The 16354-nt window shown below is 45.2% G+C and overlaps 1 protein-coding gene across 4 annotated transcripts in view; it reads left to right on the plus strand.

Moving 5' to 3' along the window:
• The window catches only part of ZCCHC2 (zinc finger CCHC-type containing 2), a 63109-nt gene extending 47539 nt beyond the window's left edge, over positions 1-15570 (plus strand). The window contains exons 12-15 of one of the 4 annotated variants that reach the window (XR_006210221.1): positions 3898-4026; positions 7124-8614; positions 9586-9730; positions 10043-11663. Coding sequence is in view for 3 of the 4 variants with exons in the window: in XM_042963198.1 (XP_042819132.1) it covers positions 3898-4026; positions 7124-8614; positions 9586-9653 (1688 nt within the window). In the remaining variant the exon portion in view is untranslated. Of the gene's footprint in view, positions 1-3897; positions 4027-7123; positions 8615-9585; positions 11664-14235; positions 14435-15148 lie in introns of those variants that run through there. The other 3 variants (XM_042963198.1, XM_042963200.1, XM_042963199.1) reach the window with 3 other exon arrangements.
• The last annotated feature ends 784 nt before the right edge of the window (positions 15571-16354 follow it).

Below are 16354 nucleotides of genomic sequence, written 5' to 3' on the forward strand. Positions count from 1 at the left end.
TGAAATTTCTGTCAAACGTATCCCACCCTCAGAAGATCGCTCTGTCTCTCGTCCCTCATGTGATTTGGGAACTATTGCTCACTGAAGAAGCCACAAGTCTTCTCTCCTCTTTAGCCTCATACTTGCAGAGAAGTTCTGTGGACTTTGATCTTAGACAAATGTGGGTTTGAGTCTTGTCCTCCAGTTTCATAAATGTGTGGCCTCTCTGCAGCCTACTTTCTCTCATTTCAGAGACAGGACTAATAACCTCCCGCCCTGGATTGTAAGGATTAAATATGGCAACATCTGAAAAGCACTTAACTAGTGCTGAGCACATAGGTGTTCAATAATTTAGTTCTTTTCCCTATTCTAAGTTAGAAGAAAACATACACTTGTAGGTTATTAAGAGCTTATAAATAGCATCCCAAACTCCAATTCCTTTTTCTCTTTATTTTCCAGTACTCTGAAAATACAACCTCAGGATTTCTTATTAAGATAAACCTTATTCTTTGTCATGAAGTGTGACTATAAATAAAATATACTTTGTACAGCTTTGCATTGATACCAGATGTAACTCAGATGTTTGCTGACTCCAATTTAAAACAACAACAACAACAACAACAACAACAACAACAAAAACCTCTGTTGATTAATTTCCTTTGGAAATATTAGGTTATAAAGAAGGAATTACCTTTAAGCATTCAGTAAACGTAAGATATATTTAAGGTTTTGTTTCTTTGTGGAACAAATCCTACATGTCATAAAGTAGTAGATAGTGTATTGGAGTTAAAAATGTCAGATCCGGGGCGCCTGGGTGGCTCAGTCGGTTAAGCGGCCGACTTCGGTTCAAGTCATGATCTCGCGGTCCGTGAGTTCGAGCCCCACGTCGGGCTCTGTGCTGATAGCTCAGAGCCTGGAGCCTGTTTCAGATTCTGTGTCTCCCTCTCTCTGACCCTCCCCTGTTCATGCTCTGTCTCTCCCTGTCTCAAAAATAAATAAAACATTAAAAAAAATTAAAAAAAAATGTCAGATCCTTCTGATTGGTAGGTTGTCTGGGTCTTAGTTTTAACTTTAAAATTTAACTTCTATTTTGAGTAATAAGACATTTGTATTGTTGAAAATTCTAAAAACACAGAAGGGACCAGAAGTCCCTCACTGCCTCCCTTCATGTTGTGTCCCCGAAAAACGGTGGCAGCGCTTGCTATTTGTCATCTGTTTTCTTTGCATTGTGTTTGTTCTTAAAACCTCAAGCTTTAAGTCTCTCCGCTAAAAGGATGTGTGCTTTACTTCATCTGCATTATTAAGAACTTTTTCCCACTGCATCGCCTGTGTTTCTTCCACCCCATTCATCTGTTGCTGATTGTGGCACCAAGAAGTTTGGGGGCAGTGAGATGGTTGACCTCTCAGTAATTCTTATGACAGATTTCAGTGACTTCAGAGTCTCCAGCTTCCTATAATAACCCACTGTGTTTCTGTCATCTCATGTATCTAAATGGTTCTTAAGTCTACCCAGCTTCTCTTTGTTCATAAATACTAATAACCAGGATTTGTATTGTTAGAATAGTGTTTAATATTGTAAGGTTTTGCTTTTCGTCTTCTTAATAACACGCACAACCTTTTACTCTTTGAGACGTGATAATAAACAAAAAGGTTTATGCTTCTATTTAAAAGGAGAGTGTGGGGGGGGGCGCCTGGGTGGCTCAGTCAGTTAAGTGTCCGGCTCTCGACTTCAGCTCAGGTCACGATCTTGTGGTTCATGAGTTCGAGCCCCACGCCGGGCTCTGTGCTGACAGCGCAGAGCCTGCTTGAGATTCACCCTCTCCCTCTCTGTCTGCCCCTTCCCTGCTCATGCGCTCTGTTTCTCTTTCTCTCAAAATAAATAAACTTAGAAAAAGAAAAGGACGGTGCATGAGACATCCTTTGGCATAATTGTTTCATGCTCCCCTTCCACACTCTGACTCTATAGGGTCACATAATAATGATTTCTGCTGATAAAAATTCCAAAGACTCTGCATCTTCTAGGTGATCAAAAAGAAAATTCTGTTTAGTATAGATTTAGATTTATGTATTTAGTTCTTTGAAAACTGCAAATTATTATATTGGCAGTTTGGTGATGAGAATATTTACTGGCTAATATAATCGAGAGTAAATCATCCTGTAAACTGTGATTTTGGGAAATAGCTGCTTTTTTTTTTTAAACCTAGTCTGAAACTTAGCTCTTTGAAGTTTCAACAACTCCACTGTAGTTTCACTGTCTGAGTTGTAGTGAGCAGATAGATCTCCGCTCACCCTCCCCCCAGGGGCTCCCTGTCAGCCCATCATTTCTGGCTTGAGATGGTCATTGAATCTTTGATTCTCTTCACTGAATTGTTCATTTTGTTCATTATGCTGGTTGAAATACTTACATGCGCAGTTTGCACGTATGCCACAGTTTGAGAGGTTTCATTTTTAGTAGTCCAGTTAATGCCAGGCTTTTTGGCCACCGTGGCACATTAGATTGTCCTCAGGTGCCGTTGGCGTTCGCTTGCGTCCCTTTCCTTAGTCATGTTGTGACTGGAAAGTCAGAACCTATTACCGTGTGTAAGTGTACTCCAGATGACTTTTCTGTAAACTTATTTCTTGTCCAAGTCGCTCCTCTGCCACTTTTCTTACAGCCTCATGAGATCTTGTGCAGTTTTCCCTTGGCAGTTTGGCATTTTATTACCCAAAGGGATTCCGCATCATCTGCATTCTTGATGACTTTATTCTTTAATATTGACTTACCATTTGAGTGGTGGGTCATCTTTAACTGTACTAACCTCCTTATAATTTAATGCCTTTAAAAGACACAGATTAGTCAACTAATTTGCGTACTACACAAACCATCTCTTTTTTCTAACACCTATTTTGTCCAAGTGATTACCTTTTATTGATTCTGCCAGGTTGCCGAAGAAGTGGTTCACTCATCTATAGTCCTGAAATCTCTCCAGAATTCCTTCTCTGGGGATTTCTGTCCTAAACGTGTGTGGGTGCTTGCTGCGAGGCAGAATCTCTGCTGGCTCAGCTGGGTTTATAGGAATGACTAGAACAGTGACCTAAGTTTGGGCCAGTGCGGGAGTGTCCAGTACGAGGTGTACCAGTAATCTTTTCTCTGGGCCCCGAACAGAAACAGCTGATTGGTCGGGGCAGATCTGCACCACAGCCCCTGCCCCACCCCGTGCTGGCTTCTGGGCGGAACTCGGGGGACTAATCAGTCTACTAGATGCGGAGCGTCTTCCTCTGTTTCAAATACTCAGGCATAGTGATTCGACCAAATAAACATTCCGGCAGTCAGTTCTCTTCCTGAGTTCTGATAAAGAATGAATTTTCCGACAAGCTCTGAGGAGTTAAAATGTCTAGACTCAGAAAATGGCTCAGTGTGCTCCTACTGAGCAGACCCTATGATGAACTTTAACTCTGATTTTTTTAAAGTCAGTAAGATTGACTTGTCCCTGTGCCTTTGTCTTAAGAATATACTTGTTATTCAATTATTTTCAATTAAAATTGTGTTGTAATAATGAGTTTTTACCTCAAGGCCCAGCTTTTTAGGTGATTATAGAAAAACTAAAAGAAAAAACTTTTTACAGCTATAACTAATGCTTTTTTTTCTCTTGTTTTTAACGTTTATTTTTGAGAGAGACACAGAGACAGAGCATGAGTGGGGGAGGGGCAGAGAGAGGGAGACACAGAATCCCAAGCAGGCTCTAGGCTCCGAGCTGTCAGCACAGAGCCCGACGCGGGGCTCGAACTCAACGAGCTGTGAGTTCATGACCTGAGCCGAAGCTGGACGCTTAACCGACGGAGCCACCCAGGCGCCCCGGCTATAGCTGATTCTAATGGTTCAATTCAGAAATTAATACGCTTAACATGATTTTTTAAGAATAGAATTGTTATTTTTAGATGTGAATTTGGACATTGGATCTGGACATGACACATGTGGAGAAACCTCTTCAGAGAGTTACAGTTCTCCCTCTAGCCCACGACATGATGGAAGAGAAAGCTTTGAAAGCGAAGAAGAAAAAGACAGAGGTTTGCTCTTTGGAAGGGATATGGGGATGGTGGAGGGAAATGTGTGTTGTCTCTTAAAATCTGTCAAACATAAGTGATGTTATGCTCCTATAACTGTCATTATTAATTTTAAATTTAATTGGTATAAAGGGTGCCTTAATGACCACTGACTTGGAAGTTCCTAGCAGTGTTGATTTTTTTTAAGCTTATTTCACTGCATATGAAATTAAGTAGAAAGAAAAGAGTCATAATAAAGTAGTTTACTAGTGTAGAAAGATTGAAAATGTGTATGTTGCTAGAGGTACATATTTATAAGTTTCCTGTCTTCTGGTGGATTGATTCTTTTGTCATTATAAAATACTCTTTTTTTTTTTTGTCTCTAGTGACTGTTTTTGGCCGAAAGTCTATTTTATCTGACAATAATAGAGCCACTCCAGCTCTCGTTTGGGTATTGTTTGTAGGGCACTACTTTTTCCATCCTTTCACGTGTGCTTTAAAATTTTTTTATGTTTGTTTGTTTGTTTGTTTGTTTGTTTATTGAGAGGGAGAGAGAAATCCCAAGCAGGCTCCCCGCTATTGGCTCAGAGCCCACCGTGGGACTCCAACTCATGAACTGTGAGATCCTGAGCTGAAACCCAAGAATCAGACGCTTAACCAACTGAGCCACCCAGGCGCCCCTTTCTGTCCTTTCACTTTAAGGCTGTTTGTGTCTTTGAATCTAAAGTGTGTCTCTCTTAGGATACAACAGCATAGAGTTGGATTATGGCTTTTGAGCCATGCTGCCCATCTCTGCCATTTGATTGGAGTGTTTAATCCCTTTAATCTTACTGTAATTACTGATAACGGAGGATTCACATCTGCCGTCTTGCTATTTGTTTTCTGTATGTCTTAGGTCTTCACTTCTTCCTCAAATAGAAGATCAGAGTCGGCCAAAAGTGAGACTGTAGTGCTTTCTCAGTGCTTTCCTGGGTTTACATACAGCCCTCGACATTAATGGCTGTATGTAAACAGCCCTGACATTAAGCCATTAAACATGGCCTTCTAGATTTTCAAGAATATGTGCAAGCTTTTCAAAGCTCCCTGCGGACATCTCATTCTTCAGTTTTTCCTTTTAAGGTTTTTGGTCAGTCTCTTGTTAGTCCCAACTGGTAATGCTGCCTCAGGCAGCCAGGTTGTTAAACATTTGCTGCTGATTGATTGCGACAAATGCCCTGTGGGTAAGCAGCTGTTAACACAGAGTGACCTGTAACTGCTAGATAGACATTGACAGTTTTGGGGGGATGGGGCTTTAAATAGCCCCACCCGTGTTTCCTCTGGTGGCTGCTAGGCTGCTAGCTTTTATAGCTACTGTAGTTGCAAAACTATTCCTTTATAAGGCTGCTTCTGAGCTAGAGAAAGTATGCTGGAATTAGGGCAAGTTAAAATGCCACAGTGCTCACTTTTCTTCAGAGATTCAGGAGTTTTTCTTGAATAAACACTCCTCAGATGGCTGTAAGCCTTTAGTTAATTTCCAGAGTTCTAAAAAAGTTGATTTTGACAGTTTTTGCTAGAATTCTTGTTCCTTTTATGCAGGAGTGGAGTGTCAGAGATCCTTACCTTACTATTCTGGAAATGAGATTTCAAAAATGTGTATGTTGAATGGGGATGTCATTCTTCACACATGGTAAAGACATCTGATTGGTAACATCTTGGTTATGAACATCTGCTTGGTAACATTTTGGTTCTAAGGTGTACCCATGGTAGTAGGAGGTATTAAATGATTTCTCTCGGGCCACCTGAAGATCTGTAGAGATCCTTCTACCATAGCTTTCTGAGACCTGAGCTGCTGTGCCAGAGCGTCCGGTCAGGTCTTCGGGAGCTATGGCCCTGAGTGCTCCTGCATCACATACAAATAAAACCGATCTTTACTGTGCAGCTGTCGTGAAGTCCTATCAGACATAGTGTGCAGTGACTCTACAGACCCCAGTTCTGCTCATCTGAGGCAACAGTGTACTTCTGGTCTGCAGTTTTCTTGTGAAAGAAAAAAAAAAAAAAAAGTCAGGAAATCCAGGGGAAGTTTAGATTGCAGTTATTTCTGTATACAAGCATAAGAGTGATTGCAGCAATAACACCGTATGAAGTATAATTTTGTATTTGCCACTTCACTGGTTCTGCCGTTGGAGAAATGGCAGCACTCTTACATTTGTCTTGCTTCTTGTGTTCTAACACCATTTGTTTTATGCCTATAGTCGTGGCTTTATTTCCCCGCTGAAATATTTAAGAGGAAGAGCGTTTATTCCATTGTCTTCCATTCCCTTGCTCTAGATATTTGGGTTAAATGCAATCTTGTGATTGAGCTCCTTTAAATTGTGTCATGTACGGGAGACATCTGTGAAGACCTTGGGTTTGGAGTACAGAATATAAATTAAGCGAATTGCCTAAAATTGATGAAGGTTAAAAAATATCCAGTCCTTTTCTCAGTAATCAGGTGATACCAAATAAATCTCAGTCTTTGTATTGTGCTTCATTCAGCCTCCAGTTAATCTCTCCATGGATTTTTTTTTTTTAATTAAAAACGTAATTGTTTTAGAGCGGTTTCAGGTTTACAGTGAAATAAAGAGGGAGGTACAGAGATTTCCCATATGCTTCTGCCACATGAATAGCCTACGCCATTATCAGCACCACTCACTAAAGTGATACGTCTTTTGTCAAGGATGAACCTCCACTGACGCACTGTTATCACCCAAAGCCCATTGTTTACCTAAGGATTCATTCTTGCTTGTTACACCTTCGGTGGCTTTGGACGAATGTATAATGACTTACATTTACCATTATGATACCCTACAGATCGTTCTCACTGCCCTAAAAATCCCCTGTGCTTCATCTCTCCCCCCAACTCCCCACCCCTGGCAACCACTGGTCTTTTTATTATCTCCGTGGTTTCGCCTTGTCCCGATTCTCTTTTAAACGAAGTCCATAGACAGCCAAAATTTCTTGGCTGTCAGGTAACCGAGGGACACATTTCCTCCACTTCCAAACTTCAGAGTTCATTTTAGATACATAGTTCAAGTTTATTTCTAGCAAGAGATCGGAGTTCCGGAGTTCCGCTTTGACAGCTGTTTGTGTTTGTTTTCCTTAGACACAGACAGCAATTCTGAGGATTCTGGGAATCCGTCAACAACCAGGTTTACAGGCTGTGGTTCTGTCAACCAGACCGTCAGTGTCAAGCCACCTGTTCAGATTGCTTCGTTAGGAAGCGACAACGGAGGCCTTCTAGGAGACCCCCTACATGCGCCCAAGTATCAGCATATTTCTTTTATGCCAACTTTACACTGTGTCATGCACAATGGTGCCCAGAAGTCTGACGTTGTCGTCCCTCCACCCAAATCCGCTGACGGCAAGACAATAGGGATGCTTGTTCCCAGTCCCGTTGCAATTTCTGCAATAAGGGAGTCCACGAATTCTACCCCTGTTGGAATACTGGGGCCAACAGCTTCTACCGGAGAATCCGAAAAACACCTCGAATTACTGGCTTCCCCTTTACCTCTTCCGTCCGCGTTCCTCCCGCACAGCAGCGCCCCTGCTCTGCACCTGACAATTCAGAGGCTAAAGTTGCCGCCGCCACAGGGGTCCTCCGAGAGTTGCCCGGTTAACATCCCGCAGCAGCCACCCGCGAGTCTGAGCATCGGATCACCAAACACTGCCTTTATCCCTGTCCATAGCCCAGGTAGTTTTCCGGGATCTCCTGTGGCTACCACGGACCCCATCGCAAAATCTGCATCCCAGGTGGTAGGACTCAATCAAATGGTGCCTCAAATCGAGGGAAACACTGGGACAGTCCCTCAGCCTACCAATGTGAAGGTAGTTCTCCCAGCAGCCGGCCTTTCGGCCGCACAGCCACCAGCTTCCTACACCCTGCCGGGCTCCCCGCTTGCTGCCGGCGTGCTGCCCAGCCAGAATTCCAGCGTGCTCGGCACGGCGGCGGCGTCGGCCCAGTCCGCGGGTGCGGGCATCAGTCAGGCCCAGTCGGTTCCTCCCGCGGTCCCCACCCACACCCCAGGCCCCGCCCCCAGCCCGAGCCCCGCCTTGACACACAGCACCGCACAGAGCGACAGCACGTCTTACATCAGCGCTGTGGGAAACACGAACGCTAACGGGACAGTATTGCCGCCGCAGCAGATGGGCTCGGGTCCTTGCGGTTCTTGCGGGCGAAGGTGCAGCTGCGGGACCAACGGCAGCCTTCAGCTGAACAGTTACTATTATCCCAACCCGATGCCCGGACCAATGTACCGAGTCCCGTCGTTCTTTACTCTGCCATCCATCTGCAACGGCAGCTACCTCAACCAAGCACATCAGAGCAATGGAAACCAACTTCCTTTTTTTCTGCCTCAGACTCCGTATGCGAACGGCCTGGTGCACGACCCGGTCATGGGGAGCCAAGCCAACTACGGCATGCAACAAATGGCGGGGTTTGGGAGATTCTACCCTGTGTATCCAGCACCTAACGTAGTCGCCAACACGAGCGGTTCGGGGCCCAAGAAGAACGGGAACGTTTCATGTTACAACTGCGGTGTAAGCGGGCACTACGCACAGGAGTGCAAGCAGTCGTCCATGGAGGCCAGTCAACAAGGTAATCATGAGAGCTCCCAGAGGACTTGTTTTTGAGTGTGCCCGCTTCTCCCCACCTCACTGAGCGCGGGGAGCCTGTTGTGGCAGAAGGAGCTGGTGTGTGCTCACTTACGGATGGTGTGCTTTCAGTGACAGATCGTTCAGAGGCAAATGGGAAAACATAGCGTAGACCCGGGCCACCCAGCGCGAGGGAGTTGAGGAATTGAGTTTCCAGTGAGAGCCTAAGAACCGTTGAGGCACTTTTGAAGGAATATAATGGGAATTTGTGTCACATGATAGCAGATCTCTTGTTTGCAGCACTTTTTTTTTTTTTTAAAGCTACAGTCCTGTTTTGTAGAGTAAGCGAAAGTTTTAAATAGGAGGAAGCGGGAAGTAATTCTAGTCACCCGACAGGTATGATTGTTAGTTGTAGTGTGGTACACGTATGCACAGCCGGCTGGCCCCATGCACACTCCCCCCCCCCTCCCCACCCCAGCCACGCTGCCCCTTCCCTTCCCAGAAGATGCTTAAAAAAAGATGCTTAATGCATTTTAAGGAACAAAATATTTAAGCACTGGTTTGGGAGCAAGGGAGTTAGCTTGAACTCCGTTTAATGTTCTCGCCACCAGGAACAAGAAAGATGTTCTTAAATAAGTGGGAGTAAGATCACAAACTCAGCGTAGACGTCAGACTGTTCTCTCTCACTTGGATTTGGCTTTTGTCAATTTTGCCAAGTCTCCTCCAGAAAAGAAGTCTTGAAGTGCGAATGTGTATTTGGCATTTTGAAAGGAAGATTGGGTTTGCTAGCTTTAGGTTGGACTTAAAGCACAAACTTCCTCTTAACTTTGGAAGGTAATCCTGTGTACCATTTGGGACCATAATAGTGCGGAGGAAGCTGCCTTCTGGCGAGCATGCCCTTTTGTTATCTTGTAGTGGTTTGTGATGCATTGCGTTGTAAGCAGTGACTTAGCAGTTCTGTCTTTCCCGTTTTAGGCACTTACAGACTGAGATACGCACCTCCCCTCCCCCCTTCTAATGATACGTTGGATTCTGCAGACTGAAACGCGTAAAGCTTGACTGCTTAATACCCTGACGTGTTGGGGAGTCATGGTGGGGTGTGGAGGGGAGGAAAGGAAAGGTATTTTGTTTGTGTTTCTTTGTCTATACATTTCCTAGATTTCTATGCACTTGGGGTTTTTCATTTCTGTTGTACTGATGTCCAAAACAAAAAAGAATGCGTTGCTTTTGAGCCTCTGGTCTCCTGGTTCAACAACAGGCTTATCTGTATGATACATGTAATTTAAACCTCCAAACTATCAAAAGGAAAATGTTTGCTGTGCTTTTTTTTTTTTTTTTTACACTGAATACTTGCTGTGTGCAATGTTTACTGAATCTTTAAAACTGTGTATTTGACCTTTTTTCTTTTTTTTTTTTACAACACTGGTGACAGTCATATGGTTTTGAAAAAGAGAAACTTTGCTTCTTCCCAGCTTTTCTCACTTTCACCGCAAAGGACACACGTCTCCCTGCCACCCCCTTTCCTGTGGCCTGTAAATCCAGGGTGAAGTGCTTCACCTTCATCTGAGAGGAGAAATCAAGTTCCCCAAATCGTGTGTATATATGTAATAAACAGCATCACGTAAATACATATATGCAGTGCTTGTTGTCCAAATCAAAATTCAAGTTAAGTGGAAGAGAGCGGAAGAAGTAAAACCATATGAAACTGAAAAAATATGATGTATGAAGCGGACAAAGAGCTTTTTCTTAAAAAAAAACAAAACAACAAAAAAAGTTTTTACTTCGTCATACTTTTTTAGCCTGTTGCTTCAGAGAGACATAAAGTGAACAAACGTGTGAGTGTCGTGTGTGTGTGTGTGTGTGTATCTGTGTCTGTGATGAACGTCGACGGCTGATCTCTCTTGTAGTCTGTCACCGTGTCGTGCTAAAGAGACACTACCGGAGTAAAGATTGCTTCTTTTCTCACGCCGACTGTAGCAGTGATACGTTGTGTTCGAGATGTGTGTGGTCTGTTGCAGTCCGAGCGGAAGCTCTGGTTTCTGCGAAAGTCAGGTTCGTTCCCTAAGCCGTCTCTCTCGTCGCAAAGTCACTTTGATAAGTTTCCCACTCTGCGTGATCATAATGTGAAAGACCGGCTTCCGAGTGTGTGCAGACAGTAGTAATCATGTCTGTGTCCTGTCACTAAGTTTAATGCTGCTGTTTTCAAAAAAAAAAAAAGAAAAAAAAAAGTTTTTTTTTAAAGCCAATCTATGTACTAAATTGCTTCCAGGTAATTTTTGATTTCCTAAAGTGCACTGAGATTATCTGGAAGCCTTGGGTGTATTTTTGGAACTGCTGCATTCAACAGCAATGAGCATCTGCCCCCGGACAGTCAGGGGTTCGGGGTCGGGCTGGTTTTGTTTTCCCATTCCTCAGTACAGAGCAGAAGGGATAGATTCGTGTCGTGTGGGGCAATGTCAGTGCCCAGCAGAGGAACTTAAATCCTTGGTCTGGGTTCAGAAGCCTAGCAGATGGCTAGATAAAAGGAAAAACTTGAAGAAAAGAGAAGCTTCATTTAATGCTTCCTGGGTAGCATTTATATTTATAACAGCAATGTACATTTTGAAACTAACTTTCAGGGTGGGAGTTCAGGGGGAAGGGAAAGGGGTGGGTGTCAAGGGGTAGATGAAAGCTTTAATTTAAAGAAGAAAGTTCGCATAAAGGAAATTATTTTGATTAAATATATTTTATTTGATCTGGGTATTTTTGGACCACATTATTAAATTAATTGCTAAGCTGCCGTTGAGTTGTTCCAAGTGAGAGTTTTGATGAGCCACGTATGGGCCGTGTTGGGAACCACTTGCCAGTTGTACTTTATGGAGCTTATTTTATGATTTAAAATACTGTACTGTATATAGGAGGTATGTTACCTTCTCCTTATTTGTATGTTTACCATATACTTTGATATTTGAAATGTTATGTACTGGAAAGGCCACTTATATTTCTAGAACAGATTGGATTTTATGCAACCCTTTTTCCTTGAATTAACAGCAATAAAAAAAAAATGAAAAACAGCTTAAGAATTGTGGTTTATTGCAGATTTTGTAAAAATGAAAAGGAGGAGGGCCTCACACACGGTGATTTGTTTTTTCTTGTTAACGAATCGAGCCGTTTTCCCCTGGGACGTGGGGCGCCGAATCCCAAAGTTTCTTTACCACCTCGATGTTCTTCAGTTTCTTCTCCAGCAGCCTTGCTTCGGAGGTCACCTGTGTGACCACGGAGAGGAGAGACTCTGTTTCCGGGCCCACCGAGCGCACGCCGCGTGCCCAGAGCTGTGTTTCTGGTTGAGGCTTCCCTCCCCCAAAGTGTAGAGAACACGATTTGCTTTCGCAGATTCATTACGATGGTGTTTTTCCGGGCGACTCTCCGTGCGTTATTGACTAGCTTTTATTTCACCGGTTCTGTTGGCCGTGACCCAGTCTCCAGTCCGTTTTTACGCAGTCAGTAATTTACGGGGAGACCCTTTCCTCGTGTGCACCATACAGTCACGTCTGGTGGCGGTCCCTGAGGTCTCGTCGCGTGGCCCAGGCCCTGTCTGTCCTATGGTTGTCCCCCAGCATTCACGCAATAGCGGGCACTCAAGGGCTCCAGCTGACCGGACAGCAGACGATTGTCCAGAGGCATCTAATGAATGTCCCCTCTGGCCCCATTCGGACGGTGGGTTCCAAATGATCACAGCATTCCCGAGGCCCCAGCCCTCCCCTTCTCCCCTTCGGCTGGCACCCGTGCACCTACACGTGGGACACGCGAGCCGTAAGCCACCTTCACGTTAATGCGCAGGCTGCCCGTGTCCTTACCGGTGTCCCCTCCTCCCTCCTTTTCTGCCGCTGCACCAAGGAGCCCACGACTGTAAACTTTATCGTCCCCATGCCCTTCCCCTCACATGTCACATTCTCCTCCCTCACACACCGTGTACTACTTTTCTTGAGCTTTATGGAAAAGGTGTCTCGTACATAGTCTTGCATGACTGTCTCTACCGGTTTGGGGTCCTGATGTTACATTCCTGCAGTGTATTCATTGTCTCTAACTTTCCACTGTTCTGTTGTGTCTCATGGGGGAAAAACACAAACACACACACAATTTCCATTCTGTCCACAAACATGTGGGTGCTTGCTTTCTTTTTTTTTTTTTTTTTTTTGCTCTCACTGGAGCGTGTTTGTACCATCTCCTGGTTCGTGCGTGCGAAGGTTCTTTAGGATATAAATCCAGGAGTGCCAAGTGCTGGGTTGTAAGACACACAAAAATGCTCAGTTTTCCAGGATTTGCCAAATTGTTTCCCAAGTGGTTTACACTCGTGCTGACAGCATCCGGTCCCTCAGTCCGTATCCTGACACCCTCCTGCATGGAGGTGACGGTGCCATGGAAGGCTTGGCATGGGAGGGCCAAGCATACCCTGGAAGAGCCCATGTCAGGCTCTGTGGAGGAGGGGAATGTGGAGAGGGGCAGGGTCCGGATGGTCCCAGTGTAGAAGAGGGGACGGGACGCAAGGCAAGGCTCGGGAATGGAAGCCACTGTGTTTTGTGGCCGGGGATGTGGGAGGAGGAGACGAAGGCCGGTGTAGGAGATGGAACATATGGAAAGAGTTGTGAGGTGTGTGGTTCAACAGGTAAAATAGAGTCAAGCTGGAGACTTTGAGGTCAGTGGAAAAATTAGAAATTACCAAGTTTTAAGTAGAGGAAGAACACGTTAATGATGGTACAGTAAAAACTTGGCTCGCGAGCATAATTAGTTCCGGAAACATGCCTGTAATCCAAAGTACTTGTATATATCAAAGCGTATTTCAGGAACCATTGACTCGGTTGCGATCATGTGGTGTTTGGCCGAATGTACGACTCGTATGGCAAGACATCACTCATTTATCAAGTTAAAATTTATTAGAAACGTTTGCTGGCCTTGTGGAACGCTCGCAGAACAAGTTCCTCGCAATCCAGGGTTTTACGTATTTAAAGAAACGTGGATGGTTGAGGAAAGAAAGTCTGGCCGTTCGAAGGCTGGTTAGGGCACCGGTGAGGCAGCGGGAAAAGTGGGGACAGAAGGAGGCAAGGGGAAGGAACCTGGGGCCTCTGAGCTTTATTTTCCCCAGAGAGGAAATGAGACTTTATTTTAAATTATAGCCATGAGGGTCAAATGAAATCACACGTGTGAAAGTTCGAACGTAATGAAATAGCGCCAAGGAGGCACGCCGATGTCTGTTGAATTCTTTTTTGATGAACAGGAGAATTGCACCGGTTGAGAGACCTGGAAATGCAGAGGGGAACTGAATCTAGGAGGAAGGGGTGGTGAGGAACCTAGCAAAACACAGTTCTGCGTTACGTTGGACTCAGTTATTTCAGCTCTGTCCACTGATAAAAGACCCCAAATATTCCCTGTCCTCAAAAATTAACTCTAGTCGGAGAGCCTACCAACTAATGGCGGCTATGGGCTGAGTCGTGCGGTTCTGATTATTCGATACTGGAGTAGAATAAGTTCGTTCGCAAGGCAGATCCACATTTAACTTTTCACGTAAGTGCTAAAAATCAAATTTTTCTGACAAGGTTCCAGAAAGATGAAAGCACAGTGTAAAATAATTTTTTTTTTTTTTGACAGGTAGCATCTAGTACTTAAAAGCATCATCCATTTGAGCTTGGAAGACGTCTTTTTTCAATTCTACATACTGGTTACAAAAGCACTCTAAGGTTGTTAAGGCAGCGAAGCCGAATGGAGGCAAGCGGTGACAGTAGTTCGACCCCATAACCCTTCCATCGCTTCATCTCCAAAGAATAAAGAAAAATGCTGACTTCCCCCACCCCGGCCACCCCACAGAAAGGGCCATTTATTTTCAGAGAAATGAGGTGTGGGGGAGTAAGTGAGGAAGAGGGGTGCTCTGACTTTAAACGTGGTCGCCGTATCTCCGGACCTTCCTTTTGGGGGGCGGGTGGTGAGGGAGTAGAGGGGCCGGCTCTTATGAGCATGAAGGGCTCTGGGGTCCCAGGTGTCAACTCAGGTGTACCCATCACAAGGACCGTGCACAGGGGGGCAGCGCTGTCCCCCAGAGAACGCCCATTAGCACATTGGCTTTACGCAGTTTGGATTCCGAAGGTCCATCTAACGTCAGCATTTGTTCACTGCTTACAACCCAGCATTTGTGCCTGTAACATGCAAGTTGTCTTGAGACACTGACCTAATTCTTAAATGCATTCCTCCTTTGAAAAACGTGAGCCCTCTGGATTGGAGCGTGGGTACATGTTGCCTGAACTCTGTGTGTGTTTGCAAATGTCTGTCCATCTTGGGAGCACGGAGGCTGTAGGCTTCGAAATTTTCTGCTCTGGAGACTGGGGCACATCACAGACGGCATCAAAGACCCTTCCCGCAATCTACCTCTTGTGCAGTGACAGCAGTTCTCGGTCACCAGAGCTGTTAATTCTCAGATCCCGTTTTGCTACTTGAAATTTGGGGGAGGGGGGGTGGGGTGAGGTGGGGGGCCGGGTGGCTCTTCATTTTTTTTTTCTTCGTCTTTCAGCTCCAACTTAATCCGCTTAAAAGGTCTCAGCCAGCCTCCCTCACCAAAAGAAATTGCTAATTGGGAAGCAGCGCCGCCTGGTGGGGGACGAGGACAATGCAAGCAAACGGATGTTCTTTCCAAACACTGACCTAACGTAGAGAAAATTGAACGTAAGACAGAAAACATTTGAGACTGTAAGCCTGTGCCCAAAACCGTAAAGAACGCAGGCAGCTGGCCATAAATGTAACTTGAGCAGTCTCCTCTTTCAGCGACCGCATTCTCAATTTATTACAAACATCTTAATCCAGTACTGCTGGAACTTCACAGTTTCCTCTGCACTTTCCCCTGTGCTCATTGGGCGGCACAATGTGAAGGGTATGGGATCTTCCTCCTTCCAGTCTCACAGGTCAGGAACTCGGGGTTCAGATGCGGTGAGTGCCACAGACACGCCGATGTCCTCGTTGGCGACCGGCCCCAGCCTCACATTGGTGCTGTATCTCACGTGCTGCTTCCTGCCCCCCACTGGTGCTTCTCCGCTCAGCCAGGGGCAGTGACCTGTTCAGCCTTGTAAAATGAGAGAGACCACCCTGGGGCCCCTGGATTGCTGAGAGAGGACGGGGCCCAGGCCCGGTCAGTCCAAACGTGTCTTTTCTGTGTCTCGCTGAGGGACTTGAGGACGTGGGATGAGGGAAGGTTTTCGGAGATGGGAAACCCCGGGACTTTCAGAGCTGGGCTTTAAGCATCCGCCTGTCTCAGATAAACTCGGGGAGCAGCAGCTCTCACCTACGTGCACTAAACATGTGCAAATACCTCTCTTGAAACACTGAGCTTTAAATTATCCCCAGGTGTCTCGATAAGTTGAGCATTACGCAAATATTCCATTCATTGCAAGCCTACAGAACTGCAGAAATGGAGCAGCAGGGCAAGCGGGAAAAAGAGGCCTGCCGCTGTAACCTGGCACGTCCCTTGCATGCTGGGTGCCTTCGTCACGCACACTTGTGTAAGAGGCGGCGTCCGTCGCCGTTTTGTTCCAGCGCCCGCCCACGGCACGCGTGACCTTTCTCGGGTTTACTTACAGAACGGAGATAATGTTCACTCTGTAAAATAGTTGCAAAGGTTAAATCCGGCAACATCTGTAAAGCTAAATGTGACACACAGCAGGTGCTCAAGGAATTCATGATTACTAAAGCCTTAATGCCCATTAGGGGCCAAAACACCGTTAGC

This window comes from Panthera tigris, chromosome D3 (assembly GCF_018350195.1).
Source record: "Panthera tigris isolate Pti1 chromosome D3, P.tigris_Pti1_mat1.1, whole genome shotgun sequence".
Taxonomy (NCBI): Eukaryota; Metazoa; Chordata; class Mammalia; order Carnivora; family Felidae; genus Panthera; species Panthera tigris.